Genomic DNA, 16,298 nt, shown 5'->3' with positions numbered 1-16,298 from the left:
GTGGCGTAGGACGGGGCCGACGTATCCGAACAGGCCATCTCCGATAACTTCCCTGGGATTGGATCCCCGGTCCACCAGAGCGGTAAGCTGTCACCTCGACAGCTCAGCCATCCGGCCGTCTATGGGTTAAATATTTTTGACGAAGGTTTTGGTTTAAAGTTTAAGCAATTAAACCAAATTTTTCTTTCGGCGTCTTGCGTCACAAACATAAATCGGAAAGAAATTTTTTCGGAATAATTTACGAAGCCTGGCCTAAACGTCGTTAGGCGAAACTCGGCCCGCAAGCCGAACGGGCCAGAAGGGCGCAAACGTAAAAGTTAATCTTTTAACGATAGACTTAATATTTCTTCTTTTTTTCTTTTACTCTTTTGGCCTATTTCGGAAAATCGCCGTGGTTATTTTCGTCGATAATAGATTAACGAAGTAATCGTCGCCAGAGGGCGACCGGTAGCCAGGGGTCGGAGGGATGCCGTCGGCGTAGATGTCGAAGTTATCGTCACTATTATCGAGTAAGAATAAAAGGAAAGCGTTTGCGGGCGGGATCGACGCCCGAGAGGTAATCTCCGGAGTGTCTCCGACCGTCGTCGTATTTAAGGAACGGAAGAATGTCGGAGAGTGCGGACACCAGCGAAGACAGCGCCGCTTCTCAGGACTGTCGGCGACGGGCGGAGGGCGAAGACGAAGAGAATTCGGGCAAGAGCGAGAGAAGTCGCAGCGCCCGCATCGGGTTGTCCGGCCTGAATCGGGACGGAAGAAGCGCTTTCTCTCCCTACAAAGTGAGTATCGAGGCTCGTGGCCAAACCTCCTCTTTCCACTTTATCAAACCTTCCGATCGAGTGAAAACATTTAAACTTGCGTGCCGCGTCGTTTACTTCTCCCACCTCCGATTTGACTCCGTTCGGCAGTCCGAGATTCCGACGTTACCGTTTAATTATTTCCTTTCCGGATGCCGTCGCAGATTCGGCCGAGTTCTTTATTTGATTTACGCCGTGCTTTTTCTTGTCTGTCCGAGTCGTCGACGTTAAATTTACTTTTGTCGGAAAATATCGCCACCGTATTTTACGTGGTCTTTTCCAAAGAGAGTTGGCTTTTGACCGTTAACTTTGTAAATAACTGTTTCCTTTTTGTATTTGGTCGCGATGATCTGCACCGGGTAATACGCGACCGGCGGTCCGAGGATTGCGTTTTACCGGTATTTTGTATGAGTTTTTGGGCTTTGTTTTACTTTTCCGACTTCTGTAATCGTCGAGGAACGGTCGTGTTACCGTGTTCGTCGATCGAAAATGTTACCTCGACGGTAAGGGACCGTTCGCGGCGACGAATGGGGAGATATATTTATGTTATGCAAAAAGTGTTTTTCTTATGTATATTTAAATTTATTTAACTATAACTTATATTTACTTTGTTTCTTATAAAATAAATGAATTTACTTTTTCCCGGCATTAATTTTTCTTGTTTTTTTTCGTGTCGGTAACGTATTACGAGGGGGTGTATACTTATTTTTATGACTAGGACCGTGCAAAATGTTTCTGGATGTGGAAATGTCTGCAAACCCACTGGCTCGGTTAAAGAAGGATGGCGAGTCTTGGACCGGTCGTATGCCTTAGCTGCTTAAAAAATTGTATCGGAACTGCGGTATAGCTCCGTATTTGTCGAAAGTGCATTATTGAATGACTACTGTAATATGTATATGTCTGCTGTAATTGCAATTGTTTCTGCTAAACTATTGTGTTGTGGGGCACAATTACTCTCTCTCTCCACTTCCCCCTTTCCTCTACCATCCCTGCTTATCCCCATCCTACTTTTCCCACTTTACTTAATTTTCCCATCCTTTCTTCCTTCTTCTCTCTCCCTTCTATGCCAGGTTATACCTCTGAGTGGCACCTGGTCTTCTCCTTAATATATTATATTATTATTATTGTTATGGGAGAGATATTGTGCACGTGGAAGATTGTCGCGTTGGGAAAACCGCCGGCAGAAGGGACGATAAATCTGCAGTGTCGATCGAGAAGTGACGACGCGACGTCGACGCGCGAGTCTACGTGACTGCACGTGTGCTCGTGTGCCGTCGTTAATTTGCTGCGAAAACTTTTAATCGAATGCATTGTAATATTTTGCCTCGTTCCTCGATTGTTATTTGTAACCGATCTATGATGTGTCTTTAAAAAGTGTTTCGGGATGTGGCTTATTTAGACTTTGTGATTTTGGAAATGGAGATTACTTGTCTATATACTTGTCGTCGGAAAGGATAGGATCAAAGTTTGCAAATATTGGGCTGCGTGGTTTGAGACTGTTTCGTGTGTAATTGAATGCTCGTTAGTGTATAAACTGTTCTAGGATGTTATTGTGATAGTGTAGAAATGTCTCCAATGGGAAGATATTTATTCCAAAACTATCTGCAGTTTGTGTGCTTCGCTTGTTCTTTGATCCTCGCCGGTGTCGGGGTGGTGCCAAACGTCTGGCGTTCTTTGACTTTAAAACCGAGAGGAACTAGGATGTCCGAGATGTACCGTGACGGTCGAGCATAGAAAAGAATGGGACGTCTCTGTACTTTGCCTTCGACTCTTTTATTTCTTTCCATTATCTCGATAACATATTTGGGCTTTGTGATCGTCTTCCCAATTATAAAAGCGAGGAGATTGTTACGTTGCGGCGACGAGCGAGAGTCGTCGTCCAACCGGACTGCTTGACGTTTGTAGTTTGTAGATACTACGATGTATTTGCTCGGTAATTTTATGAAATATTGTTACGACTCGAGATATTATTGATTCCGCTCTATACTATTATTTGTTTTTAATGTTAATGTGTGAAATTAATGTGAAATTGGTATACTTCTATATTTCGTATTAATTTTAATGTGTGATATTTTTTTAAATGAATTATTTTCAATTACAGCCATCCACTGTTCTGACCAATTTGCAAAGAGGGAATGTCCAGACACAGACTGCCTGCCAACTTCCAGGTAAGGAGGGACTCAAATTTTTATACTTTAATATTTTTTATTTAAAATATTTTTCAATAATGATGATACATTCCAGAAAGAAGTGTTCATCAGTTAGCTGCTCAAGGTGAATTGTTCAGTCAGCACTTTGGTTCGTATATCTTTGTTTTTGAAATCAATAGTACGTGATGTTTTACTTTTTATTTTATTTATTTATTTATTTATGCATATTGGTTTCACCCATGATGCAGGGAATACAAACTTATACAAATTACAAAAATCAATACACAACAGTAAAAAGAAAATCACAGTAATACTATAATTAATGAATTATTACAGAATATATATATCTGTATATACATAAATAATACAAATTTTACAAGAGCGACCATAAATAATAAATAAAACAAAATGTCAACATAGTTCGCCCCGTGATTTTGATTATCTGAAGAAAATAATAATAAATTATATATAAAATAACTGGTCATGCACCATTGACTTTGGCATCTTAAACGTGGTCACCAAATCTGCCACGTGCGTACTGCTTTCGTGTTTTGCAATAGGTTTTTTTTAAATTTTTATTGTTGATACTACAACCTTTCTTTACACTTTGTTGCTTTCACACCCATTTGGAAAAAGTTAATTGCAAAAATTTTTTTAATTATATCCAATAATAACATACAATCTTCCGGATCATATTGGGCTATATTACAGCTATGTTTACTAATTAGAACATAGAGTAGTTTTATCTCGAGGTAGGCAATTAAGTCACCATTTCATAATAAATTTAATAATTATAAATAATTTAATAATTAATTTAGAAAGTTCTGAAAGAAATGAATCTGCCTGGAGTGGGACTGGAACCCGGTAATTTTCACATACCCTGCAGACACATTGCCAGTTACACCTGTTTGGTATTAATCGAGAATTGTGTTATTTGATGTTTATATTTGATATTTTTTAGTAACAATCACTGTGTGGTTAAATCAAATGAACAAAAATTAATATTTAAATTTGTCAAATAAAATGCCATGTAATTGCATTGGTAGAATAGCTTCAGAAGCTTCCTTATCTTTTTAAAAATACTCTAGCATTTATTAAGTTATTAATTGACAGTGATTACAGAGGAAATATTGATTTAATATATAATTTTGGTAATGATGATATAAAAGCTGAAAGTGAAATTGTACCAATTATAATTGAAAAAATCTTACATCCAACTTTCATAGAAAAACCTTTTCTAAATGTGTCCAAATGAAATGATAAAGGGTGTAGTTAATGTACTGTACTAAAACATTAGAAAATAAAAAATGATGTATTATTAATTAATAATTAAATAATTAATAAAATAATTAATGTATATATAAGTTATTAACAAATAAATTATGTGTAACTCAAGTTTTATTATTATTAATCAATATTGTAACCTCTTATTTTATATATAATTACATATTTAATTAATATTCATTGTAACTAAAAATATTTGGTAACTCTGTACAATTTTATGTATATTCATTGCAAAAAAATAAAATAATTTAAAATAATTTTTGTATATTCATAATTTTTTCTTTAAAGAATTAAAAACAGTTAATAAACATATGCCTGTCGATTTTAAAAAAATTTTTCCTTTTCACCAGCAGATGCTAATACAGTAGAGTTCTGTAGAACACTGAGGATATGTTTCGTATTATAGGATTTAAGTGAAAAACTTCATTTTTGAATTTGCAGATAAACTAAATTGGGAATACAGTAAAACCTGTCTATGGCAATCACCCACGGTTCCTTCAAAAAGTGGTCTTTTAGACGGGTGGTTGTCCAATACAGGTGGTGCCGTAATACCGTATTTCTGTACGCATTTTGTGTGCACTTTTTAGCTATTTCTACTAAGCAAACCTTGAGGTGAACAAAAATAAGTGAATTTTTTCAACGATGGATTTATTGTATTTTTATTGGACAACTTGATTTACAAGAGTTGTTGTAATTTTATAAGACAGATTTAACCCGGGTGAGGTCGCAAAGGTCAACAACTGATAGAGGTCGCTGCGGGTCACCTCGACCCGCATTTTAGATATTAATTTTTTTCTTAACAGTTCAACTTTTTTCACTTTTTTCTTTTAAATATTATTTTTCATTCTGTTTAGTAATTTAATAAATATATATGTTTACTTTGTAAGCCTTAGTTAATTATTTATTAACATTCGAATTTACATATTAAATTTTGGGGAAAATTTTTATAAGTATCTGAAAAATTTTAACTATTTAAAAAAACATGAAATAATTAGTGATGATAGAAGTTATTTTAATTATAGAAAAGGTATGCCACTTTATGATTTTAAAAAATTATATTTATTTTATTTACATTACATTAATAATACAAATTTACGCAGACGTCAAGGGTCGCTGCGGGTCACTATGACCCCAAAGAGCAATTATCTCTTAAAGCGTTCTGAAAAACTGAGTAACGGCGATATGTTCCGATAATAACAATAAATTTAGGAAGCTACTGTGAGTCACATCGGTAAAACTTAATTATTAACGATTCAGTCGATCATGAAATAGGGGGTGCGGGTCAGAATGGGTCATGCGACCCCTCCCGGGTTAATACCAATATTATAAAGATTAATACAATACTCGCATTTTCTCGATTATAATGCCACTTTCTTTTTTCCGACTTAATTAATTCAACTTAGTTCTTTTCGTTCACTCCTCGGTTACATGTATTATGTTATTGATATACAAGCGTGTCGTATCTCTCCCATCACTTTGGTTTTGGTTTTCGTTAGTTTAATCTTATTTTAACTTTAAAAATACTGTGTTTTTTTAATACTTAATATTTTCTTAAGTACAATAAGAAAAATTATTTATTAATAATAAAATGATTTTATTATTTTTTCTCGTAATATGGTTTAATTACGTATTTTATCAAAAAAGGAAGGTTGCCTGACAGTTAAACTTTGCTGCTAATTGCCGTTGTGATAAACCATTTTCACTTTCTCTGATAACTTTAACACAATCTTCTAAGGACAGCACTTCCCATTTCTTTCATTTTTAGGACAATTTCAAACAAACTGAAATGAATTTCCTTTGTTGCTAGACTAATTCATTAACACCTGCACCTAATTTCAAGGGTGGGAGAAGTCTTCGAGGTGGGTTCGAACAAGAGTTTAGACTAATTCATTATATTAGGAGGGGGAACATTCAGATGGTTCAACAATAGTTTAGACAAGATATATTCACAGAATTGGTCACTTATTACAGTTGTTGTTTGATTTTTGGACCAAAAATTGATGCCCACGGTCACGTTACACAGGTGGTCGTTTAATACGGCTAACTTATACAAAGACTCGATATGTATAAACTATTTCATGCCAGAAATTTTTGCCCATTTTGACAGGTGGTTGCCTAAGCAGTTTTCACTGTACTTAGGTATTGTACTGTCGCAGCATTCCTTAAAGAGGTGGTCAAGAAAGAAGTGGATTTCCTTGCACAATACCCTGCTAGCTTCAGTCATCTGAAGAAAGTCATATGGGCAAGACATAGCACACCAAAAACACACCTAAACTTTCACTCTGGGACCTGCTGAAATCATGCACTACACCCATATCTGACAATCTTGTTCAGAGGTGACACATTATCTGTATGTGTCACCTCTGGACAAGGAAGCAAGTCTGTGGGAAAAGATATAATCACATCCTCCAACAATAAAGTTTTTGCTGGGAAGAATTTTAACAGATTTAATTTTGAAAAAAATTCTCTTTTTTCATCCAAAACTATTTTGTCAAGTCCAGTCTCTCATAAAACCATAAAGTTATTTGTTTTCAAACATGCAAGATTCTAAAAAAGGTTAACAAAAGTCAGTCCACAGAATCATGACACCTAAAAGGTCCAACCTGATGAAAGTGCTAACTCTCTCTGCCCTTTGGGTACTAAGAAAATCTTTTAATCAGGCCCATCTTGGGTTTTGCCAAGCATCTACAATGACACAGACAGACAGCAAGGAATGAAGGTCGAAGATATCCAGGATGGACATACTCAAAAAATTTTTGCGATGTCTCGACCCAATTGAATTCAGAGATTTGAGTCACCCAAACCTTAATTGATTGGCCATCTGGCTGTTACTGCAAAAATCTGCCAGGGACAAATGTTTTTCGATTCAAAAACATTCACTTATACTACATTAAATTCATTTTGTATCCTAAATTAAACACGCTACTACACATTTTATATTTGAAGATCTACAAAATACACTGTCGTCTGATTATTACCTTTTCATAGCATATTTCTTTACAAATAAGAGCATACTCTTGTATGTGAAAAGTACTTGTTTTTGAATTTTTAAACACATGGCCTGCTTTGCTTATAAGAGCATATCTCTCAAAAGCATTCTCGTGCGTGTGCCTGCTCGTTTTGGCTTATAAGAGAACTGCACTGATATGTCAATGTAAATTAAATATAAAGGATGCAGTAACTATTCAGTGGCATTTCTATAGTAACTATTGTTAAAAATAAAAATGCTTCCAAACTATAAAACTTTTTTAAATTAGTAAGTTTTTTAGATGTTTTGCAGAATATAGTGCCATTTTTGCCCCATCTACAAGAGTCTGTACAAGAGTTCAACATTGTACTGTTTTATTTTTCCAAGAAAATAGTTATGGCATAACAAAAGTAATTTACAATTTTATTGAATATTGGAAAATAATGTAACTTTTGCAGTATCATGCTGAAAAGTTGCATTCACAACATTTGAAATCCAATATTTGAAATTTCATTTGATTATAAAATATCTGTCAACAGTTATAGCTTATAATTCAGATAACATCAGCAGTATACATTCAATACACTTTGGGTATATTTTATTTTATTTTATTAATCAACTAATCTGTAAGCAAATCATTATGAAAATATTTTAGTTGTAACAGTTTTTTTTTATTTCAAGTGTTTGAATGTATAAATAAACTTTGAGTTAAACTTAAATTTTAAAAGCTTTCTTTTGTTTCATTTAGATGAAGATAACAGTTTATTGAATGTGCAAGATAGTAATGGATTTACACCGTTATTATGGGCTAGTGCCTGCGGTCAGCTGGCGACCGTTCGATTATTACTAGAAAAAAATGCAAATGTAAATATTGGCGGAAAGAGAGGAGAAACTGCGTTGCTGTTTGCGAGTGCCAACGGGCATGCGCACATTGTTCGAAAATTACTTCAGCACAAAGCAGATGTGAACGAAACCGATCAGGTACTGTCGTTTATAATCTTATCAAGCAATTATATTACTAACAACTATATTTTGGCGTAACCATAATCTTTTGAGTCGCTATAATCAAAAATGACTAATGCAAACGAAGGAATTCTTGAAAGTCAATTCCGTAAAGTTTTGATTCTTACAAAAGTCACATACTGAAATTTAAGATCAAAATTATTTTTGACAGTGAATGTATTTTAGTTGTTTACAAAGGGGAGAAACAAGAGTGCAATGCTATTATAGAAGCTTGTATATCTAAAACCAAATGACTTAAACATCAGAAAAATGTTATTTCCTTCTTGAAACAATTACTACTAAATGTAATAATTCCATATTTGTTGGTTTATTAATTACTGATTATGACTGAAGAGTTGGTGGTTTTATTACATTTGAAAATTTTGAGTTTTTCATTTGACCATTGAATATACCCGAATATACAGACAAAAACCATTTTTTCACAGACATATTCTGTATTAAAATATACCATAATGAAAACCACAAACTTTGAGAAATTCCAGAAAAATTCTATTCTAGTAAAATAACTTCACAAATTAAACAAATTTAAACTTTTTAATACAATTTACAGTTCAATGTTTAAATTTTTCATATTCTTAAATTGAACAAATAATTAAGTTTTAATAATTCAGTTTTCAAAATATGATTTGCATTCAAAATTTATGTTAATATTCCATATGTAATAAATAATCAACAAATGCTTATGCTATCCTGCCTTTTTAGAGCCATTTTTAATTTCATCTTTTATATACTGTAATTTCTCGCATATAAGACGAGGTTTTTATTCATATTTTACTGCTTCGGAAACCTAGGTCATTCTATACGTGCGAACGAAAGATTCTTTGCGTCTTTGCAAAAATTTTTGTGAACTATGTATTTGCACTTTAAACCAGATGCTCACACTCTAGTGTTTAAAAACAAAAGTATTTTATCTGTATCATTTGAATCGTTTTTATGTATTGTCAGGAGTAAAGATGAATAGCCATAGGAAAAGCAAAGTTTTTGAATTCAATTCCAAAATCACACGGGAGCACGACATAAGTTTTAATCCATTTCCACGTGAAAACACGATTATTCAGAAATCAGAATTTGGAGAAACTCGTAAGTGTAATCGACGGAGAGTGGATTCGACCGTTAAGAACTGGCAAAAAAGGTTCCCGATTGTCCGGCTTTACGTGAACAAATTATGTTGTCGATTTTACAAGATTTTTCTTTAAAGTTTAAAATGCCAGTAATTTTTGCAGGACAATGTGTACATTTACAGGCATTTGATATTTTATTTGTGATTAAACAAAATAAAATTAGAATTGTATTAATAAATCTAATTTTCTTTATTTTGATCTTTAAAGTCACACCTCGTCCTATATGCGAGTAAATACGGTATTCTTGCGTTTCTTCAAACGACAATATTTCCTCATTTTTACATGATTAAATAAATATATTGCTTTCATATATCTTAAGTTCACTGTTAATGGTAAAAACCATTAACATACTTTTTAGTCAAGCTTATCAGTTCATAATAATTTTAGACTTTACTGATGATATTCTGTCTTCCAATCAGTATTAGTATTCATAATTCATACGTAGCTTTTCTTTCTATACTGGCTTTTGTGGCTTTCTGAAAAGTTAGAGTTGTTGCTTTTCCAATTCTTGTTATTGTTAGTACAGGTTATATGGCAAAAGCCAAAGCTTAATAGAAAGCTTCCTTAGAATGACGTTCACCAATTGTTGTAGTCTGCTGACAATGACCAGTTATTTTGTGATTTAAAAGTCAGTGAAAAGAATTCTTCAAAAATGATGATACTAATCAATAAAATAGTCTGACAAAGATGAATTAAACATGATTCAAACATGTTCTGTTGGAATGTGTGTTTATGGTTTATAACTTTTGTAGAATGTTGCTCTTCTAAAATTTTACTGCATTTTGTGTACTATATTAGGTCCAGATCAGTGTTGTATAGGTTTATTGGTGTATGTTTTTTTTGTCTAAGAGTCCTTTGTTTCTTTGTCTAATGTTTTAAGAGTTACAGCTTTGTGTAATTGTAATGTTTTTGTTTTTTATAGAAAAACCACCAGGGTAGATTTCTAAAATAAGGTTTAAACCTCATTCTTGGTTCAGAGTTTCAGAACTATAATCTTAAGTTACACTGATAAAAATTGACAGGACAGAAAAATTTTAAAATTTACAAAATTTATGAAAATTTTTTAAAGACAATACAAAAATGTGTCTTCTCACTTGTCCTTTCACAATTTTTTTAAATTTAAAAAATTTTCTGTCCTGCCAATTTTTATCAAATGTATTTTTTTTTTTTGTTTGATATTGTGCTGTTGCCAGAAGGATGTCTTAATGTTTTTACGTATTGAGGTGGACGAGTAACCTCAAACGAAACGTCGACTCGGCCGAAGAACTGTTATTTTCCTCGTGCATGTGAAAAGACAAGTGAGAAGAGAGACTTTTTTGTATTCACTTTAAGAATTTTCTTAAATTTTGTAAAGTTCAAGTTACACAGGCTCAGCTAAACCAACATAAAAGTCCATTTCAAAGAAACTATTTTAAGTAGGTTTACACAAGATTTGTGTAGACCTAAGCTGTTACAAAAAGCATTGCTCTTCTCGCTGGCTAGGAACTGATGAACCAGTCAAATTTGTATTTTTTATCTGACGTTATAAAATGGTGGAACAAAATGTTGGTAAGCCACTTCATAATTTTTTAAAGGGCTATTTGTGTGTAACCTGATGCATAGATGTCATGGTTTTGGATGGGTTGGTCTTATTTATTTTACAATTTTTCAGTGATTTGAAACTACAAATATAAACATCCATTAACACGGATGTTTATATTTGTATTTTTCAATTTAATTTTGTATTTAACTTTTTTATCCAATATTTGGTATTATTTTGCATCTTTTCAAAATTTCCACAATACGCTTTTACCCGTCGTCCTTAGCACTATACACAGTATGATGTCGCGTATACTTGGAATTATGGCCGCTTCGTGGTGATTGGCTGCAACAGAATCGCCATGCAAAAATATACTCTGTTGCCAAAGTATTTGAAGGCAATTTTACTGTGCATGAGCAATGACAAAAGCAATTAAATCACTGCAAAATTGTGTCAGTATCAAAGTGGAAGATGTCAATGATATTTTTACTCGACCGAAAGAAACTTGCCTTTTATTTTCTCACAAATTATATACTGCAGTGGTTCCCAAACTTTTTTGATTCTACCTTGCTAAATGCAGATTTTCCTAAGGCACCGTATATCAAATTCTAACAAGTACATTATACAAATTCTAACAAATACACAAAATTTTATAACATTTTGTGATGCCCCTGTGAGGAAGCTGCAGTGCCTTAGGATGCCACGGCACACACTTTGGGAACCCCTGCCATACTGTATTGTAAAACTGCATGGTAGGTTAATTACTTATGGTTAATTTTGGCTAAGACCTCTTCTTTATATACTTCCACTAAGTCCCCAGCAAAGAAACATTTGTGGGCTATTATTTGGCCAATGTAAGCCAGCATTTGATTGTGTCTGTTGCAGAAAGCAAATAATCTGTTGTTTTTCCAAGTAAAAGTTTTCTAATTTTTATACTCTTTTAATCCAACGGTATAAAATTGGCAAAGGTGAAGAAGGCTAGAATAATTTGGAGGAGTTTCACTTTTCCAGCTATTATATATACATAACAAGGGAAATTATTGGAATTGTGTCAAATTTGACCCTCCAAATGTTTTACAAATCTCTACATTTTCAGACACCCCGAACCCAAAAAATCAAAAAACAGGAAAAAAGATGTTTGTGTGTTAGCATCTATTTCATTTAATATCTCAGGTTGAAGAAATGAAATTTGGCAAGGTAGCTTTTGTGTAAATGCTCAATGGTATTAAATTTGGTGGCTAAAGATTGTTGGGTGGAGAGAGCAGGAGGGATCATCTGTCATATCTGGAAAGGAGTTGGACTTAATGAGGATGCTACTTATTAGCATTTAAAACTTATGAAACTCATCTCTATCTTCAAAATTAGGCTTTTTGCCATTTTATGATAATTAATAATACAAAAGGTTTTTATAACAAAATCTCAGAACAGATGGTGCCCCCACACAATTTCATTTATTATATTTAAAAATATTAACTTTCAAATTAATTTTTCTTAAATAAAATCTTACAATCTGAATTGTTTAACTTTTTTAGCTGTTTAGTATATAAAAATCCAGCACATTTTTATTTACAGGATGGAAATACATCATTAATGTATGCAGCATTTTGTAATCATGCTTTGTGTGTACACGAATTACTGACTGCCGGAGCCGACATCACGAAAGAAAATAACAACAAAGACACTGCATTTAACATTGCCATAAGAAGAGGCAGTAAACAGGGTAAGCACTATATATTTTTTAAAAATAAATATACATCTAAATTACAGAGAATTATTTTGAAAGTTTATTATTTACAATTGATATTTTAACTATTTAATAATAATAGTGCATGTATTATTATTAATTAAATAGTTAGGTGACTTACAAGGGAACAGAATGATGTTGGGTCACCAATTTTATTCAAATGTGGTGAGGATATAGTGCATCCTCAATATCTGATATGTGCCAAGCAGTAAGGCACACTACTCAAAGTTGAAAATTGCATAATCACTTAAAACCTTTAGAATGTCTGCCATTCAGAGAGTGGCTGATGAAATGTCAGTGTGAGTTTCATTATCATTAGGTTGGTGTTTTGAATCTCAATGGTATTTTGTATTTAGTAAAGTGAAAATTATATTGTCAGAGAGGAAAACTACAAATGTACAATAAACAGGGTAGTAAAACATTAAAAAACTACCTATTTCAGTATCGTTTCCACATCAAAAGCAATTAAGAAATGCTACCTAACAATAATTAAAAACAAAACATTTTCTGTATATTTAGGTACAATATCTATTTACTCTGGCAAGAAAATCATTCTTTAACCTAACTGTGTGAATAATTGTGTGTTTGTTTGAAAAAGAACAAAAAGATGACTTCATAATCTTGTGCTAACATTGATAGCATGGATAATATGGAAATTTATTTTGCAGAAGAATCACTGCCTGCAATATTGCAAAATTATTTTGCATTTCTGTGTATATACTGTCTACTTGGACCTTATTTATTAATATACACAGCAGTGGCCTGCCGTGACATTTGATGGTAGGGAAGCTGTGTTTCTGTGAGAAGCCGACTTCTAGGGGCAATCAGTTAATTGCGCGTCGGTGATGATAACTGACGCGCGATTAACTGACTTAGTTCCATTCGTATTGTTTGTTCGATAAGCCAGTAAAAACCATAGACTTCTCTAAATGTATTTTTAATATCACAATTACATTCTGAATCGCTAGCCACGATATAAGGGTTAAAATTATAAATAAAATAATAAAAACTTACTTGGTGAAATAAAATATGTGGTGGATGTACTGTACAGTACTGTACATACTCATACCTGGTACAAAATATTCTTCAATTGTACGAATATACTTTTAAAAAAAATTATAATTAAATATAGCTTTGTAAAGAAATGTACATAAAAATAACATAAAATCCTCTTTACTTTTTAAATCTTAAAACAATCCACTTAGTCAAATAGCTCCGTACGAGTGACTAATGGATGGAATCGGAGACTGTCCCGGTAGGTGCATGCACGTGGGCTGCCAAATCCCGAGGGGGCCGATACCGGTCGATGTCAAATGCCTCTTTTGTCGCTCACTCGTATACCTCAAAGGACGCGACAAGGTTATACATTTTAAACGTTTCTCGCCATAGCTATAAAAATCTAAATATGTTAAACTTAATAGATTGTCCGTCATTTGTTTTCTAACTAATTCGTTTTAGGACCAGGGTCTTAAAACGGTCACTTTTCGGTCACTCTCATTGAACTGGAAAAATTTCTGTCTTTATTACATCTAATATTACGAAGAAATCAGTCCACACTGTACTCGGCTAGAGATTGGTTCGGTTGAGCTTTTGTTTAAGTAAAATTCCGGCTCTTTCAGCAAGGTTTTATTTATGTCCCCAATTCCCTAATCTCTTAATTATTTGACTACTACTTAAGTAGAAATAAGTTGGAACCGGTTACTTTGTACTTGAATATTTGTAGTCTTGGGAAAAAGTGGAAGGACAAATTTTTATGACAATGGATACATAAATCATAAATTTAAGGAATAAATTCTAGAGCTTCCATGTACCTTATGCATCTTTCATTAAATTTAGTTGTAAATGATGCTGCCAAAGTAATAGTTAATTTTTAAACATGTAAAAATCTTGTACAATGTTATTCTCTACATTTCCTTATAAATGGGACGTACGAAATCGTAATATCACTGGTTTAACATTGAAATCCGTAAGTAATATAAGATGGGAGAGCGGAATAAAAATATCAAATATTTTAATGGATTTTTTAAAACTCCTGTCAACTATACAGAACTATCACGAAAACATCATACCAGTAAATTCTTATCGGTTGGGTTAAGTTATAAATCTACTCATGATTCACATAATCGGGGAGGGTGGCCAAATATCTAACAGGCAGGTGGCTAATAGCCTAGGACCGGTCCTGGATAGAATTGGAAGCGTTATACGTGTGTAGCTTTCACCAGCTAAACCGGGTGAGGTCGGTGCTCTGTAAAGCGCATGTGCGAATGAGTATAATCTGGCTGTTGGGAAGCTGACAATACAGCGCTTCCATTCTGCCACTAATATTCGAATATACAATAGCAATCTTATCATTTTTTTCACACGTAGTATAGAAATTTGTAATAAGATACATAATGCGGTTATAATAAAATATTAATTTTAATTATATGAAAATAATCGCACAATATGTATTTAGTTTTTAGAAAATACAAGGGAAGCGGTGCTTCCACCGCTTCCAATGACGGCACGCCATTGATACACAGAAATGTAAAACAATAAGGACATAATTTTGCAATTCTTTTTATCTTTATGTTTAAAGGATGCTTTTATGTATTGCGAAAGATTAATAGATTAATTGCAGTCAAGGGTTCTTCATCAATTTGGAGGTTGCAAAGGCATTAGGAAAAAACAGATTGAATAATGTTGATAAAAATGTCTTACAAACAAAATTATTTTTATTTAAATCCTTATCATCTGCCCAAATAAATTGTAAATAAATATTATGTATGAATCTCATATGTCCACGAATATTCAAAAATAATTTTTATATAAATATAACAACTTTATTCTTGTATTTTTAAAGTGGAAATTATAGCACATTACATCAGTTATTGGGTATGCACCGTAACCAGTGGCGTAGCGTGGGTGTCAGCCGCCCGGGGCAGAGGAAAATTTTGCCGCCCTCTTATTTAGGTATTATTATTTATTGTTAAATTTTGCCGCTTCCTTAAAGTGCCTCCCGGGGCGGGCTGCCCCTGCCACCCCCACTACGCTACGCCACTGACTGTAACCTCACTAAGTTTGATCAAAATTGGTAACCAGTGTAATGCTGTCCCCTCCTTAGTTATATATTACAAGATAGGTAATAAATCTTCATAGAACATTAACAAATGCTATAGTCAGTCTTACCCATTATTTATTGTACCCAGAATATAACTATTGCATAAAGGAATTTTGTTATAAATTTAATGTTCTTTCTGTTAAAACTTTATCAAAAGCAAAATTAAAAAGTAAGGAGAAAACAGATCAGAAATAATGCAAGTGGAAGGTTAATCCTTGGATAGAAATTGCCAAGCTTTTGACAAAATTCCAGGAACTCCATTACTTGGATTGCTCTAATCCGTATCATTTGCATCTTTCTAAAGTAAATTAATGTAGCACTTGCATCCAATGTCTGTAATTTGTGCCAAGTTGTGCAAGATTAATTTTTTGGATTGAATCTATTTTCGTTTTAACTCTTTGGATTAATCAATAAATGCTTACATTTGCATTACTGAATATGAAACTAGAAAATTCTTTACCCAAATAAAGTGTTCTCACAAAATTACTTTATTTTAAATATTTTTCTGATTACAAAAAATCACCAGTACACCCATAAAGAGATATGTAATAAACAGTTAAAATCTCAAAACTGTAAAATGTATTATATATCAGGT

The 16,298-nt window shown here is 33.2% G+C and overlaps 1 protein-coding gene across 1 annotated transcript in view; it reads left to right on the top strand.

Moving 5' to 3' along the window:
- The first annotated feature begins 433 nt into the window (after nt 1–433).
- The window catches only part of LOC136988068 (DNA-binding protein RFXANK-like), a 24,696-nt gene continuing 8,831 nt past the window's right edge, over nt 434–16,298 (top strand). Inside the window, exons 1-5 of the mRNA XM_067285872.1 lie at nt 434–776; nt 2,896–2,962; nt 3,039–3,092; nt 7,945–8,177; nt 12,432–12,579. Of these exons, the coding sequence (XP_067141973.1) occupies nt 606–776; nt 2,896–2,962; nt 3,039–3,092; nt 7,945–8,177; nt 12,432–12,579 (673 nt within the window). The 5' untranslated portion in view covers nt 434–605. The remainder of the gene's footprint in view (nt 777–2,895; nt 2,963–3,038; nt 3,093–7,944; nt 8,178–12,431; nt 12,580–16,298) is intronic.

The sequence above is a fragment of the Centruroides vittatus genome, unplaced genomic scaffold (genome assembly GCF_030686945.1).
Source record: "Centruroides vittatus isolate TY-2023 unplaced genomic scaffold, ASM3068694v2 scaffold_3046, whole genome shotgun sequence".
Taxonomy (NCBI): domain Eukaryota; kingdom Metazoa; phylum Arthropoda; class Arachnida; order Scorpiones; family Buthidae; genus Centruroides; species Centruroides vittatus.
This window is presented reverse-complemented; position numbering and strand designations above follow the sequence as displayed.